This window comes from Diabrotica virgifera, chromosome 6 (assembly GCF_917563875.1).
Source record: "Diabrotica virgifera virgifera chromosome 6, PGI_DIABVI_V3a".
In the NCBI taxonomy this organism is placed as follows: Eukaryota; Metazoa; Arthropoda; class Insecta; order Coleoptera; family Chrysomelidae; genus Diabrotica; species Diabrotica virgifera.
This window is the reverse complement of record NC_065448.1, coordinates 240862383-240890087: the sequence shown is the minus strand read 5'-3', so window position 1 is coordinate 240890087 and position 27705 is coordinate 240862383. Positions and strand designations below refer to the sequence as shown.

The window sequence follows — 27705 nt, the reverse complement described above, 5'->3', positions numbered from 1 at the left end:
ACCCCCACCCCCAGGGCAAAAGCACACATCGGCACAATATCAAGTTTTTTCTTTGACATGTAAGCTATACGTATGCCAAATTTCATGTCAATCCAAGCGGTTCTTTAAAATGTAGAGCAAAAACCGTGAAAGAATGGACTATAAATAACTTTTCTTAAAAATGGTCTTTTTTCGATAACTTGCCCAGACTATTCGAGAATTTAAACAGCATAGCAGTGAAGTCCTTGATTGAACCAAAGTGAACTCTACAAACTCTACATCACGGTCTACATTATTTGAAAAGAACGCGCTAAAACGCTTTATATCCACAGCTGAAACGCAAAGGCCACAGTTCTAGATGTAAAATCAATAAATACGTGCCGTTTCATCCGCTCTAGACGATTAAAATGGTTTTATAATGGAATTAGAAATATAATTGATTGGTTTGCGTCATTGCCAGTCGTATAATGAAGCAGTTTGTGGTTATGATATCAGCCGAATGGAATAAGTGATAAGGTACAGAAAATAATCTATTTTTAGTGTACAACCTTCTTCTTTGGCGTTGACACCCTCAATATAGATCGACTGAAGAGGTAGGCAATATATTTTACAGTAAGAATCAAAATCTATCAAATACCTAGATTAATATTTAAGTTTTTTAATCTGCAAATTCGTATAATATATTGTTCTAGTGTTTTAGTTTTATTATTACACACAACCTCAGTAATAGTCATTTGCTTGGCTGTTTATAATAATACTAATCTTAAATTATAGTATGTATTAGTAGATAGATATATCTATATATTTTTTAACAGTTCTTAAAACAAAATAAAAACATCTAATTACCTATATACTCTACTTAAACGAAATATTTCTAAATTAAACACAGAACCATTATATTGGCTAATAAATGTTTTCGGTTGATTACCATTCATTTATCGTTATCTATACAGGATGAATACAATAATATTTTGCTGTCTATTGCTGTCTACTAAACACGTATTTAACATATATTTTTCACTTTTTGTTTTATCCAACTAGTCTAGGTGATAAATTATTATTTTTTCAAATGTTTCCTATTCTTAACATTTTTGTTTTTCTTCTTCTTTTGGCATCATAATGTCATAATCGTCGACGGGTCTTTGCCTGTCTGACTCAGTGGCGGATCAAGAAATGTATCTCCTTGGGGAAATGAGAACTTCCAATGAAACACAAACCAAAAGACATAAAAAGATAAACCCTAACTAAATAAAAGAAATCAATAATAACGTATAATATGCAATAAGTTCCCTTAATTTTCCTAACTAGCAGGTTTATTGAGTTGAATTGTTCTATCTACGGTGTAAGTTTCATGAATTTTGGACCTATTGGGGGGATTCCTTTCTCCCCCCCTTCGTAGATGCAGCACTGGTCCGACCATGTCTTCAGACGTGGCAGGGCCGTAACTTCGATGTTGGGGACCCCGGGGCAAACGTGATCTGGGGCCCCCTACGGGGGAGTCTGGGGTTAATCTCGCAGCTTAAGGGGGTGTCCGGAAAAATACCGGGGGTGTACCTACATATTGCTATTTTAGTTGACCAACACAAAAACATTTTGAAATCACCTTATTTTAAGCTAAATAATTTTGCATCAATATAACATATTTTTTGTTTTCATAAAAAAATATACTACATAATGTTAATTACATTTTTCGGCTACAATGTAGGTTTGTAAATACTCCCCTGAGGCATCCCTTCCTGGACATCTTTATATCATTACGAAAGGTCTCGGGGACCCAAGCTCAGTCCGGGCCCTTCTTCCAATGGCGTTTTAGGTTTTATTAGGCCGAAATAGCAAATCTCCTAAGTAATAATTTACATTTTTATGTTAAGGTCTCGGGGTGCCCCGTTTAGCTCAGGCCTCAGGGGCCCCTGTTCTGTACCAATTTTCAGGGGCCCCTGTTCTGTTCGAAACGACTAATTTTTCCCATGAAAACTCAAAACTTTTTGTTGAGGTCTAGGGTGCCCCTATAAGATCTTTTTAATGTGTCATTTGATAATATTTCGTTGGGATTGGTTTTTAAAATAGATATTTTTATTTTCCTCGTTAAAATCTATGCACGGCCAACCAAATGGGGGCGCCCCTTGGCCGGGGCGCTGCCCCTGTTGCCTCAATGGTAGTTACGGTTAGATGATACGTGGTATCATCTGAAAAATATTGAACACGTGTTTTTCAATTTTTCGATCCGATGTTTATTTCGCGAAATATTTGACCGTCCTGCTCCTTTTCATCATATCAAAAGTATTAAAGCAAGAGTTTTTCCTGTCCCCCACTTTATTTAAAATATTCCTCGAAAGTACTTTAAAAAGATGGAAACAAAAATGTAGAAAAATGGGAATACCACTCACCAACACTATGGTACTTACCTATATACGTTCAACTTTGCAGACGATCAAGTAATAATGGCTCAAGATTATGACGTTTTAAACTATATGGCACGAAAATTAATTGAAGTGTATGATATAAAATATAATATGTATATGGGGTCTAGAAGCAAATAAAAAGAAAACCGAATATTTGTGCATTGGAGGAGAACAAAAAGATCTCATATTAGACGATAACACCACGATACAGTACTGCTATGACTATAAGTATCTAGGTGTCAGTATTTCGTACGATGGAACATTAGACAAAGCCATAATAGAGAGTAATAGTCCTGTCGCCAGGGGGGGTACAACGGCCTCCTTAATTCAGATGGACTTACCCAAGTTTTTTTTTATATATTTTGACCCGTAGAATACGAATTTTTTGGGTAACAGTTGATCCGGATGTCGATAAGATTGTTATAGACAAAGAACTTGAGGAATTACATAACAGTGATTTCTCGCAAAACAAAACATATTTTTGTATTTTTTGGGTCATTTTAAGCCAAAAATATTCCTACAAGTTTTTTCGTAGAATGCATAGTTTTCGAGATAATCGCGGTTGAACTTTCAAAAAATCGAAAAATTGCAATTTTTGAACCCGAATAACTTTTGATTAAAAAATAAAGTAGCAATTCTGCTTACCGCATTTGAAAGTTTAAGTCAAATTATATCGGTTTTGATTATTTGCATTGCTAAAAATTAATTTTTTTATTGTTAAACTAATCTATAAACACATAGGTTTCCCGTGCCTAATACATGCGTTTTACCGCATGCTACGTAGAAATTGCCTCGCTTGCACTTGTAGCTACTCTACCTACTCGTTCGATTTTAAATGAGAAATCATAGAAAACATCACTCACATACTAGGTGTTTACTACAGTTTACAGCTTTGTTTAACAATAAAATAATAAATTTTTAGCAATGCAAATAATCAAAACCGATATAATTTGACTTAAACTTTCAAATGCGGTAAGCAGAATTGCTACTTTATTTTTTAATCAAAAGTTATTCGGGTTTAAAATTTACAATTTTTCGATTTTTTGAAAGTTTAACCGCGGTTATCTCGAAAACTATGCATTCTACGAAAAAACTTGTAGGAATATTTTTTGCTTAAAATGACCCAAAAAATACAAAAAGATGTTTTGTTTTGCGAGAAATCGCTGTTATGTAATTCCTCAAGTTCTTTGTCTATCACAATCTTATCGACATCCGGATCAACTGTTACCCAAAAAATTCGTATTCTGCGGGTCAAAATATATAAAAAAAACTTGGGTAAGTCCATCTGAATTAAGGAGGCCGTTGTACCCCCCCTGGCGACAGGACTATAATAAGTCATGTTGAAAAGCCATCACAATGTGAAACAGCATTTTATGGGACCAATCCATCAGCAAAGAAAATAAAAAGAGGATATAAATATGAGACTAACTATTTAGATTAGAAATAAGTCACAATTAAATTGAAAAAATAATTTTATTAACGTTTCGACGCCCAAACCGGGTGTCGTTGTCAAAATACAAAATACTACTAGATTAAACAAAAATGTTGTTGCTTAGTAAAAAATTCTTCTAATAATTTATTTAATCTGACTCATTTATATCAGCAATGACATATATTATACATTTTAAAGTAGAAGACTTTAAAATGATATTGCAAATATTTATGAGTTGCGTTCCTGGGACGACTTTATTGAAAGATAGTTCATTCGATTACATGAAATCAACCCCAACCCAAGAATATCCGTCACAAAATTATCATAGCATGTGATCTGTCTTTAAAAAGACAACCAAAGGCAACGGTGACAGTAAAATTCTCGCGTTAGAGATTCCATAGTAAATCACGAGGGAAAACCAGGAAAAACCTCGTGATACTATCCCGACATCGTAAGTATTTGGTCTTACATTTAGTTTACTTTCAAAACTAATATCAACTTCTGACTTTAATATATATGGTGTTTAAATTATAAATAATATTAATAATACATACCTAGATATATAAGTAATACTAAAATATAAAATATGTTACTAACTCGATATGTTATTGACTTACTAATCGTGGTATTTTCTTTCTATTGACTTCCTCTTTCAGTATGGGTAATCACATCCTACTGCATTCTACCGAGGAATTTGGGACACAATTGGTTTCATTTAGCATAATTAGAGCAGCTTCTTTGATTTTTTTCTTTTTACTATCTGTTTCTTTCAGGACTATACTTAAATATCTCCACTGAACTCTATGTTCGTTATCCCATGCGTGTTGACATATTTGAGATCTATCAAATTCTCTATTTTTAATATAAGACTGATGTTCACTTATTCTAACGTTTAATGGTCTTGATGTTTCACCTAAATAAAATTGTTCGCATTCACAAGGTATTTTATAAATGCAATTCTTTGTTCTTTCTTGTTCATTCTTAGGTTTAGTTTTAGATAGAATAGATCTCAATGTGTTTGTTGTTTTGAATGTTGTTGAAATGTTGAATTTATTTCCTATCGTTTTAAGTTTTTCGGATAGTCCTTTTATATATGGTATTGATATTTTCCTCGTATTATTTCTTGTGAATGTTGTAGGATCCTGTTCTAAGTTGTTCTGTTCCATTCCATCCAATCGTGACAATTCCTTATTTATAAACGATAAAGGAAATTTTATTTATAAAATACCACGATTAGTAAGTCAATAATATATCAACTCCAACCCAAGGATATCCGTCACAAAAATCTGTCTTTAAAAAGACAACTAAATGCAACGGTGACAGTAAAATTCTCGCGTTAGAGATTCCGTAGTAAATCACGAGGGAAAACCAGGAAAAACCTCGTGATACTATCCCGACATCGTAAGTATTTGGTTTTACATTTAGTTTACTCTCAAAACTAATACCAAATGACTTTAATAAGATCCATTTTCCGTTGGAATTTACCAGCTGAACAGGCGGGGTCGTGAATTGTAAGTTTTTGAATTCCCTCTTGTCTTCTTCGCTTCAGCATCTATCTGGCTTGCAAGCATGGTCCAATAAGTTTTCAATTAAATATCTTTTAGGAATATTTTGAATATTTTTCAATATTTTTAATATTTCTATTAGGTTGAAAACTTTAGAACTTTTATGATCTATAATATTTTGAATTGCATATTTTAGATGGATTTACTTCGCGCCCTTATAGTTGTTTCTGAAAAGGCTGCAAATATAGCTCGAGTATGTAGGCGAGATGAACATTTGTTCGAGTTATTAGTTCAGAAGAAAAAGACAACTGAAGCTAATCCCCGGTTTGTAGAAGATTTTAAAACATTAGCAGATGTACTTATACAAGAAATGGTTAAACATGATATTGGAAAACAAGTAAGTATGTTAGGTTAGGTAGATTGTAAAGTCAATACGTTTTTTGCTGTTTAACACTCAAAAGTAGATTTTCTTCTTCTTCTGGTGAAAACATGGCTCGGCCTGTTTTTCAATGTGTCTCCAGTAAGTGGTCACTCCATCGTTTTCGTGATCTTCACACTAATCGTCTTCCTATTAGGGAACCGTCTCTCGCCTCGCTGTTCTTACTACTCTATTTATTGCCATTCGGCTTATGTGGTCATTACATTCTACTCTTCTGTTTCTTCCCCAGTTCCTAACTTTGTTCACCTTGCATCTCAGTCTACTCTGGGCTAATTAGCAAAATACAAGGAAAAGTTATTTACCAGCAATTTTATTGCTGGAATCGAATCTTATTATTGTATGTATTAATAATATAGGTATGCAAAGTCCGCAGATAGTGTGCTACTTTTTTTATAAACAAAAGGGCCCCCGAAAATCGTGTTTTTTTCAATTTTTGCTCTATAACTCCGAAGATTTTAACTTTACACCAAAAACACTCAAATAAAAATTCACCGCAATTAAATTCTGCATAGAGACGTGTTTTTTCCGATTAACTTTGATGAAAACTTTCCCCGGAAAAAGCGGATTTTTCCAACAAAATCTCTAATTTTCAACTAAAATTTTAGATAAGTAATTGTTAATCAATATTTAAATAGCTTGGTACTGTAAAAGCCCTTTTCGTATAAATTATAATTCCAGAAGCCCTTGGAAATTGAATAAAAATTTAGCAACAATTGAATTGTTAATTAAAAATTTACGATCGCTATAATAATGACAATAATTATGACGCATAAGAATAACTATGATTTTTTCATAAAAAGATACTATACCTATCTAATGTACTTTACAGAATTGAAATTGGACTATTTAAGCGGCCTCAGGAATATTTTAAAATTATAAACAATTTTTTGGCTTATAAACAAATAGAATATCTCGGGAAATATTAAACTAAATCAAATTGTGAAAACGGTATTCGATAGAAAGCGGCAGGACGCTTCTTCTAAAAGAAAAAACGTTTAATTATGATGAGTGGTTCTTGAGATACAACCAGTCAAAGTTGACCGGAATTTACGGCAAAGATATAAACAATAGGATCATAATTTTCAAACCATCACCTTTTTATTTTTGTCCTCTTTCTCCACACCAATTTTCATATCTTTAAAATACTCATAACATATATTATTTTAATAAAAACTATCCATAATACGTGTGAAAATTGCCAAAAATAGCAAAATTCCAATAAAAAATTAGGTTGGAGCAAATGTAACCCTCAGTTCAAAATCGGTATACGTTAAAAAAATGCATTTTCTCGGCTTCCCATGGAGCAATTTTCTTCATTCTTTTTTTGTTCCCTAATAACTCGAGTAGAGCCATCGAACTAACTCATTATTAAATGTCAAACTTGCTTTTGTTTTGTTATAATAGATTAATTTATTTATAAGAACAGAAAACTACATATTTTTTCCAGTTGTAGGCTTTTTTTAGATAAACTTACTACAAGTGTACCTTTTAAAGTTAAAAACATAAATATTCTCATTTGAAAGCTGTATAATTATTTAAACATTTTTTATTTAAAAAAATTAAAATTTTGAGTTATAATAAGTAAATTAATTTATTATAACAAAAAAAAGCAAGTTTGACATTTAATAATGCGTTAGTTCGATGGCTCTACTCGAATTACTTGGGAACTAAAAAAGAATGAAGGAAATGCTCCATGAGAAGCCGAGAAAATGCATTTTTTTAACGTATACCGATTTTGAACTTTGAAGGTTACATTTTCCACAACCTAATTTTTGATTGGAATTTTGCTATTTTTGGCAATTTTCACACGTATTATCGATAGTTTTTATTATAATAATATATGTTATGAGTATTTTAAGGATACGAAAATTGGTGTGGAGAAAGAGGATAAAAATAAAAAGGTGATGGTTTGAAAATTATGATCCTATTGTTTAGATCTTTGCCGTAAACTCCGGTCAACTTTGACCGGTTGTATCTCAGGAACTATTCATCATAATTAAACGTTTTTCTTTAAAAGAAGCGTCCTGCCGCTGTTTTTCGAATACCGTTTTTATAATTTAATTTAGTTTAATATTTCCCGAGATATTCTATTTGTTTATAAGCCAAAAAATTATTTATAATTTTAAAATATTCCTGAGACCGCTTAAATAGTCCAATTTCAATTCTGTAAAGTACGTTAGATAGGTATAGTATCTTTTTATGAAAAAATCATAGTTATTATTATGCATCATAATTATTGTCGTTATTATAGCGACCGTAAATTTTTAATTAACAATTCAATTGTTGCTAAATTTTTATTCAATTTCCAAGGGCTTCTGGAATTATAATTTATACGAAAAGGGCTTTTACAGTACCAAGCTATTTAAATATTGATTAACAATTACTTATCTAAAATCTTAGTTGAAAATTAGAGATTTTGTTGGAAAAATCCGCTTTTTCCGGGGAAAGTTTTCATCAAAGTTAATCGGAAAAAACACGTCTCTATGCAGAATTTAATTGCGGTGAATTTTTATTTGAGTGTTTTTGGTGTAAAGTTAAAATCTTCGGAGTTATAGAGCAATAATTGAAAAAAACACAATTTTCAGGCGCCATTTTGTTTATAAAAAAAGTAGCACACTATCTGCGGACTTTGCATACCTATATTATTAATATATACAATAATAAGATTTAATTCCAGCAATAAAATTGCTGGTAAATAACTTTTCCCAAAAATGGCCTATTCTCCGATAATCAGCCCAGACTAGTCGTATATCTGTACTTCTACTAGCTCTGTCCCACAGTGTTGTGGCGACACGTTTCAATTACTTCTTTTTAAATGCTAATTTTATTTTTTAATTTTTAATAACTTTTTCAAAATTAAATAATACGTCCCATTTAAAATTCACATTCTTTCGGCTCATAATATCTATATAAAGAAACCAGATGTTAATGGCCTGTTTAGTTTATGTATGGTAAACAGGGCTGGATTTAAGGGGGGCAGGCTGGGCAGCTGCCCGGGGCCCCCACATTCCGGGGCCCCACAAAACTTCAAACGTAAAATATCAGAACATTATTCGCATAGAAAAATTTTTGTCAACCAATTAACTATGATATTTCGTGACATGGAAGGTTTCACTCCTGTTAAAAGGTTTCTCATATTTTTGCCAAATCACGGTTATAGAGCAGAAGATATATTATTTAATTCTCTAATGACAGTCTTGCAAGAACATGATATCGATTTGAAAAACTACAGGGGACAGTCCTACGCCAACGCGTCAGTTATGGAAAATAAAATGGTGTTCGGGCTAAAATTAGAGAACATAATATCTTGGCGTTGTGGATTCTGTGTGCCGCCCACTCTCTAAATTTAGTTGCAAAAACTGCAGCTGAGTGTTGTCCTGCTGCCATAGCATTCTTTGATTTCTTAGAAGAACAATATGTATTTTTCACTTCCTCTACATATACATAGATGCAACTTGTTAATCGAATGTTTAAAAGTTGGGTTTCGAGAGCAACGCCGACCGTGGCAGAAATATTATTGCTCCTAAAAGAGTAAATACTACTAGAAGTGATGCAGCGAAAGCGCTAGTTAAAGGTTATAATCAGATTAAAGGGTCATTATCCAAAATTTCAATACACGATGAGTAACAATTTAAAACTCGTAGTGATGCACATATCTGCAATATTTTAGAATGAAATCTTAGAGAGGATAAACAGCAAAAGTCGTATTCTCCAAAATCCAAATATTGGCCTTAATTCAGGTATGGCGGCACTTAGATCACTTAAAGAATTTACATTCTTTTAAGAAATATTCGACTGACTCCACTGGATCCTGGAACATCTCCAGAGACTGAAATGACAACATCAGAGAAATTTAGGACTTAAAATATTATCCCTATTTTAGATCACTTCATCATCATCATTTGGAAAATTTAACTTCCAATGAAATTGAAGCTCACTCACTGAAGCTTACCGACATTTACAGCTATGATTTAGATGAATACCTAGGTGTCGAACTAGTACAATTTGTAGAATTTTTAAATTCATCTAAAGAGGAATTCGGCTCATCAAATAAGTAAAGAATGTCAAATTTGCCCACTGCTAAAAGAAATGAATGTGAATGATGCGTTTCCAAACGTTGAGGTGACAACAGTTCTGATGCTAACTGCAGTGGAGACAGATCATTCTCAAAACTTAAGTTAATTAAAAATCGACTTCGGTCTACGATGGGCCAAGAGCGTTTGAATCATCTCTCTATAATGAGCATTGAACACGATATCTTAAAGCAACTAGACATGTCCGACATGATCAAGGAATTTTCAGTTAAAAAACCTCGAAAAGTACCTGGACTTTAACCATACATCTTACTATGTTTATCTTTAATATGTTACTGTAACAAGATACAGCTCTTGTATTTTTTTATTTAAAAATGTATTTACAAAAGATAATCAACATTTTTTTTTTCTAAAAGGGAAAGCTCTGTAGTTGGCTGTATAACTCAGATTATTTTTAATGGTAGGAGGTAGGGCCCCACACCAATTCTGCCTAGGGGCCCCCACTGCCTTAAATCCGGCTCTGATGGGAAACAAAAATTGCACATTTAATAAATCACCTTATCAGACCTTTTGTAAATAAATCACTTTTTAAATGCATTCGAAGACGGTTCTTAACACCACATAATGACAAACTGATGTTTGTAGTTCAGTAGTGCCACACTCTCCCTAGTAGGGCACCCTATGCGGTCACACCCTCACTAGAATAACAAACCCTTACGAGATATAAGCAAAACAACTGTTTTACCAAAAATAAATAAATATATTATTGACCGTTGTTTTACTTAATATTATTTTAATTGTTTCCGTGGACAATAAGGTTATCATACACGCAACTCAACCACACCACGGAACAGTGTCTTACGATAGATTTTTTTAAGGTTTTTTATCTCTGCTGATTATAGCAATGTTTTTGTTCTCACTGTATCAGGTCATGTTTCTGCCGTTTATGTCATTATTGGTCTGATGACTGTTTTGTTAATTCTGTCTTTCATTTCTTTTCGGATATTTTTATTCCTCCACATTGTTTGACTCAGGCAACCTGCTACTCTGTTCGTTCTATTCACTTGATCTTCCACTTCTGCTTCTATCTTTCCTTAGCACAACTAGAGTGATGACTAGATATTTAAACTCCATCACTTGTTCTATTATCTGACCATTCAGCTCTAATTTACATCTTAGTAAGTTTATTTAGTATTATTATGTTTATATCAGATGCAGTCACAATTATTGGTGTAATAAAAATTACATTTTTAATTAACTACTGTTTGATGTTTCGATTTCCACTTCGGAAATCGTTATAAGAATGTCCGATGGATCGCACTTCTTAAGGTCCAAATACTGCTGAGAAGTGGACACTCTTCTTCTTCTTCTCAGACATTCTTGTTTTACTAACAATTTTCAATAAATTTTTCAGTTCAATGAGTTATCAGCTAATATCAAAGGAGAAGAAAATAACGTATTTAAAAACAAATTAGGAGAAAAAATATGTGTAGAAGTAAAACCTAGCGAGGAAGAAACATCAACTCTGTTAGAAATTGTATTAAATGGGGACCACTTAGCAGCCACATTGCTAGCAGCGGAAGTTCATAGAGACTTAAATATTGAGAGTATTAAAACTGATGTACCTGAAACTGAATTCAATGTCAACTTTGAAGAATTGGGTGTATGGATTGATCCAATAGGTAAGATATTTACATTTTGTTTAACTATCTTCATCGACAAAATAAGTTATCATCATCTATGGCGTTACAACTCTTCGAGAGTCTTTGTCGCGTTTACTATTGCCTTTTAAGTTTGTCGGTCGTACGCTACTATTTCCCATTGTCTCAATCCCATTTTCTGCAGATCGTCTTTGACTGTATCTTTCTACCTTTTTCTAGGCCGTCCTACAAACCTTCTCCTATCTGGTGTCTCCCAAAAATATTGTTTATAAAGCCTGATTCTCATTAAACGTTCAAGGAACCGAACCGGCAAGGCACGGGCAAGGTTTTCGGAGGCAATTCACACTGCGAAAGGCTTGCCACGGGTTGGTTGCTTTGTGTAGTGAACAATGTTGAAATTGAACGTTAATAAAAATTGATCTAATATTAGACGAAGAAACAGAAAATGGAAACAAATATTGCAGATATTGAAAAATACGTTGTTGGGTGCTTAACATGCTAAAGAAACGCACAGAAGAAGGAGAATTTGCAACCTTACACTCCGGAACTTTTAGATGATTACAAATATAACCGAATGACAGTGGATGAACTTAACAACTTATGGCTGCATATTGAACCATAATATTTAACTTAGTTCTTGAGTCACCCATCAAAAGAACCAATGAAACACCAAGACAGTACAAATTACTGCATATCCAGACGACGTAGTTCTACACTTTAACACGACTAACTGAAGCGTTCAAAAACATTGATCCTGAAGCACGAAAAAAGGAGCTTTAAATAATCGAAGCAAAAACGAATGACATGACCGTCAAAAGAACACCTGACAATGAAAATTGTATCACAATAGACAACTATACTCTTGAACGTGTGGATGCCTTCACATATCTGGGCACAGAAATCAGAAGCATTCCGTAATAGACTAAGAGCCGCTATAGGTGAAATTTCTTAATCATTTTAGGCACGATGGGACCCTATAACTTAAATAGTAGAACTTAAAAGAAAACGTTTGAAAACTGTGCCGTCACTTTTCAGTGGCACATGCGTCGACAGTGGCGCATCAAACTTTCCACTTATGGACGGGATATATAAATTAAAAGTTAACAGAACTTACTAACAGAATTAATTTTTTTTATTTTTTTAAGTTCTATGTGATTAACACATAGGATTCATCGTAATTTTAATCCACCACCCCCTTCCCCCTGCCCCCACCATCAAAAACTTCATTTTTCGTTTTTATTTTTTTTTGGTGGGATACAATCAATTTTAAAATTTCAAAAAATTCACACACATAGTTGAGGCTTTTATAAAACACGCCTATTTTTTATAGACCCATAAGTAGAGTGTACATAACCTCAAAAAATTAAAAGAATTTTTTTTTTCAAAAAAGCGTATAACTTTTTTTAAGGAATAGCTGCAGGTCTAATTTTTTCTTAATCTTGTGTGTTTTATCAAACACTATATTTTTAATTTTTTTCAGATTTTTCCGTAAGTCTCCCCACCTTCAAAAATCCGAAAAACTGTTTTTTGGGGGGTTTTGGGGGATTTTCCCTATTTTATAGGTTTCATAATATATCAAATCAATTTTGTTTTTATAGGTTATATGTAAGGGTTATATGTAGGTTTAAACCCCCCAAAACCCCCTTAAAAACAGTTTTTTGGATTTTTGAAGGTGACTAACATTACAGAAAAATCTGAAAAAAATTAAATATATAGTGTTTGATAAAATACACAAGACTAAGAAAAAATTAGATCTGCAGCTATCCCCAAAAAAAAGTTATATACTTTTTTTCAAAAAAAAATTTTAAAATTTTTTTGAGGTTATGTACATTCAACCTACAGGTCTATAAAAAATAGAAGTGTTTTATGAAAAGCCTTAACTATGCGTATAAATTTTTTGAAATTTTAAAATTGATTGCATCCCACCAAAAAAAAAAATAAAATCGAAAATAAAGTTTTTGATGGTGGGCAGGGAGAAGGGGGTGGTGGGTTAAAATTACGATGAATCTTATGTCTTAATCACATAAAACTTAAAAAAATGAAAAAAATTAAATTCTGGTAATGATGGAGGGTATTTTTTAATTTATGTATCCCGTCGATAAGTGGAAAGTTTGATGCGCCACTGTAGACGCATGTGCCACTGAAAAGTGACGGCACAGTGCTCAAACGTTTTCTTTTAGGTTCTACTATTTAAGTTATAGGGTCCCGTCGTGCCTAAAATGATTAAGAATTTTCACCTATAGCGGCTCTTAGTCTATAAGGATCGAGATTAATGCACGTATTTTCAGAGGGGAATCGTACATACTATGCTATTAAAAAATTGATGACATCGACATAATTAGACAAAAGAATCAAAATGACTATCTACATAACATTGATTAGACCCGTATGGTTGTGAAACCTGAGCAATGACGAAAAGCGATGAAGCTCAACTCAATACATCCGAGAGAAAAATACTGAGAAAAGTATATGGCCCGGTGCAAGCAGAAGACGGCACATGGGGAATCAGTAGAAACAACGAGGTTAATGAATTGAATGAAGGTCGCGATATTGTACAATTTGTGAAAAGTCAAAGCCTCTCATGGCTGGGACATGTGCAGAGAAAAGAAAATGAATAAACAACGAAGAAAATATTACAATGGAAGCCGATAGGAAGGCGAAAAAAAGAGGGCCAGAACGAGAGGGATGGATGCCGTGGAAGACGACATGAAAACCATGAACATAAGACAATGGAGAAAAAGTACACAAGAGAAATCCGAATGGAAGGACATAGTCAGAGAGACAAAGACCCATCCAGAGTTATGATGCCAAAAGAAGAAAAAAAATTGCCGCATATTGAGGAACCTCTTCAAAAACAAAATACTTCTTTTCTCTATCGTCTTTATAAAACTAATTTTAAACAAGCAAGATTGCAGATTGCTTGCCGGTAAGGTATTCACACTGTCATGTCGTGACCTTCACGGCACATGCTAGGCAAAGATTCTTTCGAAAAGAACGTCGCATGCAAAGCCCGTCGCTTGCCGTTGCCTGGCACGTATAGTGTGAATTTAATCCCGTGAAGTTCATAAGATTTTATGTAAAATGTATCTTGCCGAGTCGATGCAAGCCGAGCATTTGCCTTGCATGATAGTGAGAATCAGCCTTTAGGTGATTGTCGTTACTGCGTATTACATGTCATGCCCATCTTCGTGTATTAGCCTTTATATACCTCACTAGATTTTCCTTTACGAAGAGAAACTCTAAAGGCTGATTCTCATTATAACGCAAGGTAAGTGCTCGGCATGGGCAAGGCATCGGCTCGGCAAGATACATTTTACATAAAATCTTATGCAGTTCACGGGATGTAATTCACACTATGTGTGCCAGTCACTGGCAAGCGACGTGCTTTGCATGCGACGTTCTTTTCGAAACAATCTTTGCCTAGCATGTGCCGTGAAGGTCACGACAGTGTGAATACCTTACCGGCAAGCAATCTGCAATCTTGGTTGTTTAAAATCAGTTTTACAAAGACGATAGAGAAAAGAAGTATTTTGTTTTTGAAGAGGTCCCTCAATATGCGCCAATTCTTCTTCTTTTGGCATCATAACTCTGAATGAGACTTTGTCTGTCTGACTATGTCCTTCCATTCGGATTTCTCTTTTGTGCTTTTTCTCCGTTGTCTTATGTTCATGGTTTTCATGTCGTCTTCCACGTCATCCATCCCTCTCGTTCGAACCCTTTCTTTTTTTTTTCGCCTTCCTATCGGCTTCCATTGTAATATTTTCTTTGTTGTTTATTCATTGTCTTTTCTCTGCACATGTCCCAGCCATGACAGTCTTTGACTTTTCACAAATTGTGCAATATCGTAACCTTCATTAAATTCATTAACCTCGTTGTTTCTACTGATTCTCCATGTTCCGTCTTCCTCTTGCACCGGGTCATATACTTTTCTCAGTATTTTTCTCTCGAATGTAGTTGGGCTTCATCCCTTTTCGTCATTGCTCAGGTTTCACAACCATACGGGTCTAATCAATGTTCTGTAGATAGTCATTTTGGTTCTTTTGTCTAATAATTTCGATGTCATCAATCTTTTAATAGCATAGTATAGTATGTACGATTCCCCTCTGGGAATACGTGCATTAATTTCGATCCTTACGGAATTCTTCTGATTTTTGTGCCCAGATATCCACACGTTCAAGAGTATAGTTGTCTATTGTGATATAATTTTCATTGTCAGGTGTTCTTTTGACGGTCATGTCATTCGTTTTTGCTTCGTTTATTTAAAGCTCCCTTTTTCGTACTTCAGGATCAATGTTTTTGAACGCTTCAGTTAGTCGTGTTACAGTGTAGAACTACATCGTCTGCATATGCAGTAATTTGTACTGTCTTGGTGATTCATTGGTTTTTCTGATGGGTGACTCAAGAACTAGGTTGAATATTATGGTTCAATATGCAGCCATAAGTTGTTAAATTCATTCACTGTCATTCGGTTATATTTAAAAAATTTTGTCTGATCGTCTAAAAGTTCGGAGTGTAAAGTTGCAAATTTTTCTTCTTTTGTGCGTTTCTTTAGCATTTTAGCACCCAACAACGTCTTTTTCTATTTCTGCAATATTTGTTTCCATTTTCTGTTTCTTCGCCTAATATTAGAGCAATTTATATTAACGTTAAATTTCAACATGTGTTCACTACATAAAGCAACCAACCCGCGGCAAGCCTTTCGCAGTGTGAATTGGCTCCGAAAACCTTGCCCGTGCCTTGCCGTTGCCGGTTCGGTTCCTTGCACGTCTAATGAGAATCAGGCTTAACTCGTTGTGTCTGCGCCTCCATTCGTTTGTCACGATATCTCAGCAAAGCATTTACGTTCTCACCAGAGGTGTAACTAGGATGATCCTAAGGGGAGGGGGTTACAACTACTTAATGGTCCCTGGGGGGTATGGAATAGTAATGGTGTTAAGCGTACATAGCTTAAAGTGCATCCAAATGGAGGAGGGGGTTATAAGCCCCAAAACCACCCCCTGGTAACGCCTATGTTTCCCACACCAGCAATTTATTTACTTCTCTTTTTATTAGCGTCCATATGTTTCGCATCCATACGCGACTGCTGGTCATAGGGGAAAGGCGGGCCAAACGGGGTAGCTGGCTAAAACGGGGTACCCCCTTTTTTCCAATATCACTCGCTTCATCTATACGACGTTAATGAAATTATATTATGGACACCTGTTTACACCTTCTGAAATAAAGCAGATATAATTAACTGTTAGTCGATTGTTGTGAAGAGTACATGTGCGTTTTTAGTTAACCAAGTTATAATATCGGCCGAAAAATAATCCATCGTTAGTATTACTAAAACAATTTATTATTTAATATCATTACTTATTACTTCCAACTAACAGTGAATGTGTTCTAGAGTAATCGTTTGTCATTATGTTAAAAAATAAAAACTTGTAATAATTTAAACAAGTCATAATCTCAAAATCTGCTCTATGGGCAAAATGGGGTACCAATAGGTAGGGTAAAATGGGGTACCCTTTTTACCATACCTATTGGTAGTCTTTACCCTTTTTACCATACCAAGTAAGATCAAACCAAATCACAGACGAGTAAGAAATCGCAATTAAATAAAACTAAAAAAGTAGAGTCAGATTCAGAAGGCGAAGATAGTGACACTAACTGGTTCTGTGGAAACTTTTATTCAAGTTCCACAGAAGGATGGATAAGCTGATCCAGTTGCCTTAAATAGGCTAAATGTTCATGTGCAGGTGTAGAAGATGAGGATGATGAAGTAGCGAATGAAGTAGACTTGTATGCGAATTTTGCCAATAGGCTTTTCTTGGTTTCAATTTGGTACCCCATTTTACCCTATACGACGGGCATAATGGGGCAATTTACATTAGTTTCTGTTTTTTAATATAATAAAAAAAACTTTGACTTTTTTTAAATTTAAATTATATGAATAAATAGTTACTACTACAACAAAGATATTTGTCTTATTTTAAGACCTTAAAAGTAACAGATTTTTTTTTAAATCCCAATTTAAACCTTAAGTACCCCATTTTGCCCGCCTTTCCCCTATTATTTCTTATGTCTATAGTTTTGCACCCCGTGAGAGAAGTTTTGACTTTATTAGATGTTGCATTGCAAAGAAAAATCTGTTTACCTCATTATTCGCGTTTCAACTTCTCGTTCTATTTTGTTGTCATTGGTGGTTGTAGCTCCTAGATATTTAAATTCTTTAAGCACTTCGAAGTTATGATCACTCCTAGTAACATGTTGAACTTGTAACTAGTATATAATTTAATTAAAAGTGCAAATCTTTCAGTGAAAGACATAATAAGCCAAGCTTTAGAGAAAGTGTGATAATGTTTACCAGACAAAAGTCATACTTGAAATACATATACTTAACTGGCCCGACTGTCTCTTCGAGTGCTTTCTTTTATCGAAGATCGGTCACAATCTTTCCTATCCTGGTGTTCCTCAGTAAATGGTTTGTGCGCCAGCTTGTCCAATCTCATATCAATCTCTGCGTCCTGATTCGCGTCTACCTTCGATTTCAACCTCTATTACGAGTTGATGGAAGTGACATCTGTTATGTTTCATTACATGATCAAGATCAGCTCACGTTCTTAGCCCATCAAATGTAAAACTTCCAAATTGGTGGTATGGACAGTCCAAAGCATTCGCAAAATTCGTCGATATACCCAAATTTCAAATGCCTTGAGTTTATTCAGGCTGCTAAATATTAGGGTCCACGCTTTAACTCGTATGCAGGTATGTGAGTGTCTGACCAAAGTATTGTTGACATGTAGAAAAATTTTGTGCAAAATCATAGATAGTCCAAGGGGGAGACGTAGGCCAAGTAGACATGGCTAGTCGACATAGAAAACATAGAATTTATTTGTCGAAAAGTAGTAAAGACCCACTACTATTTGTACTGCTGAGAATTAAAAAATGTTTGTATTTTATTTACCGTTGTATTAGTCATCCGTATATTTGTTTTTTTAGATTGTACAGCCGAATACGTTCACGGTGGACCTGGAGAAAATACCAATAATATTCATAAAAACGGACTTAAGTGTGTTACAATTTTAATAGGAGCATTCAATAGAACTACAGGAGAACCTGTTATGGGTGTTATAAATAGACCATTCCTAGACCCTGAAGACTTTCAGTAAGTATTTAAGTAATAATTTATTGATTAGAGAAATAAAAATATTGGAAAAGAAATGAAAGGCAGATTTAACAAAATAGTCATTAGACCAATAATGACATGTAGTAGAAACACGGTCTGACACAGATATTGCAGACGCTGCTTGGAGGGAATTTTGCACGTATTGCCTAGTTGCTCTTTAACCTGTGCTTGATAGTGCATTTCACACAAATTGGCCTGGAACCAACTGAGCGCCAGTCGCTAATTGGATCACCAAGCATCCCTAACTCGTTCGATGTATTATACATGATGATGCAGTTACAAGAAGATAATCAGATGGTTTGCCCTTGCCTGCCTGATCACAGGACTACAGACGGTTAATGATAATTTGACATCGCCTGTGGATTCCCAAAAGTGAGCTGTGGTGTTACATCTTATGGTTGCTTTAACACCCATAACAGCTCACTAATAGTGAGTTGGTTCAAGATGGTTTCTATTATACCTCATCTTGGTACTGGGAACGCTGGTTACCTCGTATAGGTATATTTATCGATCTAACAGTCTAGATCTATCATGTTTCTTGTCAACATGGTTACCTCGTGAAGGCTGTGATCCTTCACCACGCATAACAACTTTGACTAGTGATAGGTTAAGAATTCACTTAAAAGAGCTGTATTAAATCAACTAGCTCTGGAGGTTGGTAAGGACCAGTGTCAAAAATGTAAATATGCCATCTAAAGGATAGTCAAACATCTAAAAACGAATCCCTCGTGGTTTATCCCATTCAAATTAACCAACCTTCTAATTTTAAGGTATTCCTTTTAATCTATTTGGGGAGTATCCTGTCAGATTTGAAGTACAAAAGTTTACAGGTTAGCATTTCTAAGAATTTCAAATTTTTAATAAATCTTCTGATTTTAAGGCATTCCCAGCAATGTGTATGGGGAGTATCCCTTCCAGATTTAAAGTGCAACAGTAGACTGAATACCATTTCTAAGACGAATATTATTTGCATCAGCAGTAGTGAAAAAGATGACATTAAGAAGAAGTTAACGAGTCATGGTTATACCTTAATTGAAGCATCAGGAGCTGGATACAAGATTTTAACAGTAATTTTAGGTAATAACGTTTTATACGTACACTTTATTAATTGCAATTTTTGCTATATAAAATATGTTTAGAGTCGTTTTTATTTTTAAAATGGTGAAAATTAGAATGGTGATCTTATTATGTACCATTTTTTAGATAGTAATTAGTTGATTTCACTATCCAATTTGTGTGATGCGCTTTATATACGATGATAGAATAATACAAGAAGAACCACAGGAACAAACAGGGCCGAAAATAATAACGTGCGAATTAGAACAGGCAATTAGAAATGCAAAGACCGCAAAAGCAGTAGACCCAGATCAGATAGGTACACACTGAGCTAACTAAATGCATTGACGAAGAAACACTGCATATACTTTTAGATCTATTCAACAATGTATATACAACAAGAGTAGTACCCCAGGATTGGTTGCTCTTCTCGTTTGTAACACTACCAAGTCAGTACATGCAACAGAATGCTCCCAGTACAGAACAACTTCCGTAGTAAGCCACACACTTAAGATATTACTAAAAATAATACATGAAAGACTATACAAAAAAATAGAAGAAGATAGATGACATCCAGTTTGGATTCAGAGAAGGACTAGGAACGAGAGAGGCTCTGTTCGCTTTTAACGTTCTCGCACAAAAATGACCAGATACGAACCAGGATCTCTATGATTGCATTATAGATTATCAAAAGGATTTTGATAGATTGTGACGTCAGACACCCATAGATCTTTTAAAAGAAAATAATGTGGACAATCCAGGTATATTGTCAATCTGTACTGGTATCAAAAAGCAAAGGTTAAAATCGAAACTGTCGAAACGGAAAGCATAGAAATCAAAAGAGGTGTTAGACAGGGTTGCGTATTATCTCCATTGTTATTTAATCTGTACAGCGAAGCTATCTTTAAGGAAGTAATATCAGAGAAAGAACAGGGTAAATCAATAAACGGAAAAATCTTGAACAACATAAAATTCGCAGACTACACCGCTATTTTTGCAGACAGTCTATTAGAAGCACTGCAACGATTAGTAAATACAGTAAAACCTGTCACATTCGGATCAATGTGGCGACCGACTGATCCAGATATGAAGAAATCCGGATATCAAGACCACTTCTTTTAGAGTGTCTCTAACGTTTTCTCCTTCATCTATTCCAGCAATCAACACCGTCAGACACGTTTTATAGATTATATAACACCTTGATCCATAAGCTGACACAGGGATGTCACATTTGGGGACAAAAAAGACACTTTATTTCGCCATATTTTAGTTCTTTTGGGTCGAGATGAGATGGTGCGTTGTTGTCCAACAGCCGGACCACCTTTCTCGGTAGATGCGAACTGTAGAACCGTCCGGATATGGGGAGGTCCGGATGTGACAGATCCGGATATGGTAGGGGATACTGTAGATTTAAGTCAGTATAAAATATCGACTACAAATAAACGTTAAGAAAACCAAGTTCATGATTATTTCTAAGCAACACTCAGTAGGAAGGCTAGATATCGAGGGAAAACAAGTAGAAAGAGTGAATAACTACAAGTATCTGGGAATCTGGGTAAATGAAAACAAAGACCAATGTAGAGAAAGTAGGACACGCATTGAAATTACATGACAAGCATTTATAAAAATGAAAAAATGTTTGAAACAGAAACCATAGAAATCAAAAGATGTATTAGACAGGGTTGCGTGTCTCCATTGTTATTCAATGTGTACAGCGAAACTATTTTTAAGGAAGCAATATCAGATAAAGAACAGAGTATATCGATAAATGAAAAAATCTTGAACAACATAAGATTCGCAGGCGACACCGCTATTTTTGCAGACAGTCTAGAAGCACTGCAGATATTAGTAAAAAGATTACATCAAGTCAGTATAAAATATGGACTACAAATGAACGTTATAAAAAGCAAGTTCGTGATTATTTCTAAGCAACATACTATATGAAGGCTAGATATCGAGGAATATCTAGGAACGTGGGTAAATGAAAACAATGACCAAGGTAGAGAAATTAGGATTCACATTGAAGAACCGGTAAAACACATTGTTCGAAAACCTTCCTTTTCAAACAAACTGGAATATTAGACTTGGAAATTGTCGTTCAATCTACCAAACGGAGCCCATGCTAGACCTATGCTTCTTTGTATTTCAGTTGTCTGATTATCTCGGCCTAAGCGAATCTCATGTCTTAGATATTTGTAAGCTATTACTTAGTCGATGCCATGGGTTTCAATTTAAATATTATAACTGACTACAAGGTTGGTCATTAACTGACTACAAGGTACAAATTTTGTCTTTTAGGTGTTAAGACCAATTGTTTTTGACGTTTTATAGTGTTTCTTCTGAACTTCTGGTATTGCTGGCGAATTACAGAAACAATATTGTATTATACACGGGGCAAAATGCAGATTTTAGTGCACTCATGAAATCTCGCCCTAAGATCTGCTATTTGTGCCCCTTCTTCTTCTTCTTCGTCTAGCCATTCACGTCCACATCTGAAAATAAGCCTCTTTAAGTCTTCCTTTCCATTGTTTTTCGTTGTATGCTACTTGTAGCCAATTTTTCCCGGCAGTTCGTTTCAGATCATCTGTCCATCTCATAGGAGGTCTGTCTCTGGGTCTTTTGTGTTGGTATGGTCTCTAGGTTAGAATTGTTCTGTGCCATTTGTTTAGATCGCTCCTAGCTACATGTCCAGCCTATTCCCATTTCATTTTTTTCCCATTTCATTTTGTGCCCCTTATATTATAATAAATAACTATTTTTTATTAAAAAAAACAGTAAAATCCTTTATAAAAGGTATATTTAAAATCCCTCAAAAGGACTACATCAAAATCACATAACTAGTTTTCGACTTGTTTACCAGTCATCATCAGTGCTTACCTAAAATGAATATAACCTGGTAAAATAATGCAGAGATATTGAAATTTTGACTACGGTTAAGAAAAGTTATAGGTTATACTCACGTGCAATGAACATGCTAACCACCAAGATAATATTTAACAAAAATATGTGGGTCAAAGCCCAGTAAAAGTAGTCCGTCAAGGAAACATTGGTTTAAAATGCTACATTAAGCGTGGATGTTTAAAATATTTTGCTAATCTGCCCCAGGTGACATCTGAGCTGTGGATTTGACTTGTTCACATAGTGAAAGTATGACAGCAAGTGACAATGAAATGGATAGAGAGCTCCGAACGATGACAAGACAGAAATGACAGTTCTACAGGAAGTTGAAAATTAACCTGTCATATTTAAAGACTATGTTGTACAGCTTGTTAAAATTAGAAATGATGTAACAACACACTCCATTGTGAAAATTATCATTTAATATTCATTAAACTAGGTAGTTGTTGTAGTTAAAAATGTCTTCACGTATACTGTAAGTGGAGTTAGTTAGGCAAACCACATTACACAAAAATTTTGTATTCGAGAACTAAATTCAGTAATAAATTTTATTATCAAGAGATTTAAGATTTAAAAAAGCAATTTTGTGTTGATTTAAAGTTATCGAATTTATTTAACTTATTGGTAGCTGTTGGAATTTGTGTAGGTAAGTGTGTAAGAAATCACAATGGGGGTGACTGAGGTGTAAAAATGTCTTTAATAATCTAGGGGGATGTATCATTAAGAAAGCACAAGCTCAAACTTAATGCGACTAATTCCTAAAGACCTCGCAGGCTGCCCGGATCTCTAAGGGCCCAAAAACCAAAAACGTAATTGGATGATGACAGTAGGGGCTGGGGGGTATGAGATGTCTGTGAGGAAATTAGTAAGAAAGGAACATGAACGAGACCCAGAAAGAAAATTAGACTTTTGATTTGGTTTTACTAAAGATGAGTGTTATATGTTGGTAATGACAGATTGAATAGGTAGGGTGAGAATAGCCATATGTAGAAATATGGTGGTGGGTTGTATGTAGATGAAAATTTGTATAATGTGGATGTCTGTGGATGATGATATCAGCAATTTATATGTATGTTATGAATTGATAAAAGTGGTTAGATGGCTGAAGATGACAACAGGATTATTGTGGCTAGTACCAGATAAATTATTATAAGTGTGAATGTGAACGAAGCAGTAGAAAGGGGGTGAAAAGTGATATTGTAAATGTGTTAAGAAAAAAGTTGTCGATGGAGTGGTTGGAAGTCCCGATTGAACGAAACATGGCGGTTGACACAATTCGCACTTTTTTGTTCTTCTTTGATTATTTCTAGGTCCTCGTATAAGTCTAATTTTAAGAAGTCTTTCTGTGGGATGTTGTGAAGTAGAGAGACATCATCTGGGATATTCAACGTATGATTTTTTTGTTTGAGATATTGAGAAAAGGTTTCAAGAGAGCGAGAAGCAAGTGATCTACAAGTTCTTTCTATGTAAGTAGCATCACAGTCAGAACATTGTAGTCTATAAACACCACTACGATTCATGTAATTGATGCTATCTTTGGAATTGGATAGAGATTGTCCTAAGTTGTTGGATACTTTAAAATAAATTTGGAAGTTGTCTACTGACCTTTTGATAATGTTCGAAATATCCCCAGATAGCCTATCTTGGTGAAAGGGTATAGAAGCATAAGTAGGTTTGGTTGTCGAATCCCTAGGGTACGCAGCATGTCGTAAGACTTTAAGCTGTCTTTTATGAATGAGCTTGTCTATGATGTGTGGATCGTAACCGTTATTAAAGGCTATTTGACGAATTATGTTTAATTCTTTATTGTAATTAGATTGTGACAAGGGAATGGTTTCAAGGCGGTGTATGTAACTGTGAAAGGCGGCAAGTTTGTGTGACATAGGGTGGTTAGAGGATAGTGGTATGACGTGGTCAGTCTGTGTCGGTTTCCTAAAGATACTGAAATCGAAGTGGTCATTTAATCTGGTGATAGTGATTGGGATGACTCTAATTCCATGGTTAATTTAATATTGGGGTGGGTGGATTTGATTAATTTTAGAAAGTAATAAATCAGCTGTTTTTTTTATTACTCATTCAATGTATTTATATTTTCAGGTTTAGCGGATGCTTACATTTTAACCAAAGGTACTACCTTTAAATGGGATACGTGTGCGCCGCATGCCATATTAAAATCACTCGGAGGAGACATTATTAACTTTCTTCAAATAACATCATCAGACGAGCCAAAGAGTATAAAATATTTTAACGAAGAAAGTAACTGCAATTTAGATGGAATTATCGTATATCGGGACGAGAACCAATTAAACGAGATCGTTAACATCTTAAAGCTATAAAGTATTTTTACTTAATAAATGCTGTCTTAAAATAATTAAACAGTTTTTTTTATTTGTTATTTATGTTATTTTGTTTTTTAATACCAAAGGCATCGATCGGAAGTACCAAACACATGAACATGGATCAAAATTTATATTTCGTTCTTTTCACAGCCCTTTTGTTCAGTGCTTCATTTCTTTCTAATAAGGAAATACTTAACTATTGAAATTGAAACGGTTGAAATCAGGAAAAGCAGCAGGGCAGAATGAAATTTAATAAAAAAATGATAAGAACTTATGCACAGGATTAATAAACTAATTAGAATATATTTATATGGAACTCCTAATTGGAAAATATGCCAAGGGGGTGGAGAAGGGTTTATAGAATACCGGTATATAAAAAAGAACTCAAAATATATTATTAACTATGGAGGAATCATGCTACTGAAAACCACATAGAAAATATCTTGATAAACTGAATAGATACATACACTAAGATAATACCAACAAGGCTTCAAAAAAGAAAAATCGACTATAGATGCCATTTACATACTAACACAACTGATTGAAAAGTGCTACCACCATACATATATTTACACCTCCTATTTATTGACTTCCAGCAAGCTTTCGACTCTGTAAATAGACACCGACTGTTACTAGAAATGCAATACATTAATATACTAGAAAAACTGATTACATTAGTGAAAACGACAATGGAGAACTCTGTAGTAGAAGCTATAACAGACGAGGGAAGTACAGAAAATATCAATATAGAAATGGGAGTTCGACAAGGTGACAGTTTGTCTACAACAATTTTTATTATAGCACTGAATGGAGTGATTAAAAACTGAAATTAATGAGATGCTCATTCAAAGCTGTACACAAATTTAGAATACGCCGAAACCTTGGTTATGCTAGAGACAAAAAATACTTATAATACCCACTGATGCAGAAAAGGTACTTTGTCTTCTTGTAGAAGAAAAGGTAGAAAAGGTGTCTGGAAAAGGTAGATTGTCTTCTTCTTCTTTTTGTATATACATGACTCTGTCTGTTTTTTCAATGTGCCTCTAGTAAATTGTCGTTCCATCGTTTTCGTGGTCTTCCCACTGATCGCCTTCCTATTGGGGAACCGTCTCTCGCTGTCCTTACTACTCTATTTGTTGTCATTCGGCTTCTGTGGTCATTCCACTCTATTCTTCTGTTTATTACATATTACCCAGGTGTTAATGTTATCCATCTTGCCTTTCCGTCGTATATTTGAACTTCTAGCTCTGTCTCTAGAGTCTTACTATCGATTTTTCGAAGGGTTTTCATCTCCGCTGTTTCGAGCAATCTTTCTGTCCTCTCTGTGCCGAGTCGTGTTTCTGCCGCGTATGTCCTTATTGGTCTCATGACTGTTTTGTAAATTCTGCCTTCCATTCCTTTTCTGATATTTTTATTTCTCCATATTTTGTCATTCAGGCAACCTGCGGCTCTGTTTACTCTATTCACTTGATCTTCCACTTTTGTTTCGAGCCTTTCATAGCTAGATAGTGTGATGCCTAGGTATTTAAACTCCATCACTTGTTCTATTATCTGACCTTCCAGCTCCAATTTACATCTTGTTATTACTTGAACATGTTAAATTTTCTGGCGGTTATGTCAAATTGGTGCAGCACACGTTGTACATCATCTTCACTTTCAGAGATTAATATTGCGAATTACTATTACATATAAGCACACAATTTTATTTACATATTATCAGTACCTAATTACTTAAGTAATATAATTGCAAATTTCAAGTAGACAATCCGGATTTTTATTTGTCCACAAGTATATTTAAGACAAGATGTAATGAGTTGTCATCATCATCATCGGTGACCGCTGACAGTCCATGGAGGGCCATGGTCGCCCGTTGGGGTTTTTAGGCTCTAAAGTTTTACATGGTGTGGAGGCCAGCCACACGCATAACTCCTCAAAAGTTCTAAACGATATTTATCTAAAATATTACTTTCTTGTTTCTTTTTTTGAGGAGGTCTTTTCGGCGTTATGTGTGCTTTGCTTGTTTGACTATAGCTGCCCATGTTTTTCTTTCCTTTGCTTGTTTTTCCCATTCTCGTATTCCTAGGTCTTTCAAATCCTGGTTAATACCATCAATCCATCTCTTTCTAGGCCTACCTCTCGGTCTTTTCCCATTTAATTCTTTTCTAAGTACTTTTTTTGTATTTCTCTTATCATCCATCCTTTCTACGTGTCCTAACCAACTCAGTCGTTTACTTCGTATTTCTTTTGTGATAGTAGGTCTGTTAAACACTCTGTTTATTTCGTGGTTCATTCTTATACGCCATTCTCCATTCTCCTGTATAGGTCCATATATTTTCCTTATGATTTTTCTTTCCCATCTAAGAAGTTGTTCCTCTTGTTCACTAGTCAAGGCCCATGTTTCTGATGCATACATTACTACAGGTCTCATTATTGTTGTGTATATTTTTACTTTTGAATTAATCGATACTGATTTTGACTTTATGATATTTTGTAGGCTGTAGAAGCATTTGTTTCCAAGCGAAATTCTTGCTGTTACCTCATCACTGTTTTTATTTCCTTCTGTTATTGTTGATCCTAAATATTTGAAACGGTCCACTCTTTCAAATATTTGCCCGCTCAGAGATATGTTGCCTTTCGTTTGTACTTTTTCCCGAGTTGTTATCATGTACTTTGTCTTTGAGACATTAACTTCTAGACCCATAGTCTGTGCCGCTTCTTTAAAATATGTATAAATTTTTTCTAGGTCTTTTAATGTCCAGCTGATTATGTCTATATCATCTGCGTAGGCA

The 27705-nt window shown here is 34.6% G+C and overlaps 1 protein-coding gene across 2 annotated transcripts; it reads left to right on the top strand.

Moving 5' to 3' along the window:
* Positions 1-239: 239 nt before the first annotated feature.
* On the top strand, positions 240-24953 carry LOC126887423 (inositol polyphosphate 1-phosphatase). Of its 2 annotated transcripts, none has more exons than XM_050654943.1 (6): positions 240-495; positions 5515-5715; positions 11206-11473; positions 18437-18602; positions 19504-19700; positions 24675-24953. In XM_050654943.1, exons 2-6 carry the CDS (start codon positions 5515-5517, stop codon positions 24911-24913), a joined length of 1071 nt encoding a protein of 356 aa, XP_050510900.1. In that variant the 5' UTR covers positions 240-495; the 3' UTR covers positions 24914-24953. The 2 variants fall into 2 exon arrangements, with proteins under 2 accessions (XP_050510900.1, XP_050510899.1); XM_050654942.1 differs by having other exon boundaries at positions 241-572.
* Positions 24954-27705: the final 2752 nt, after the last annotated feature.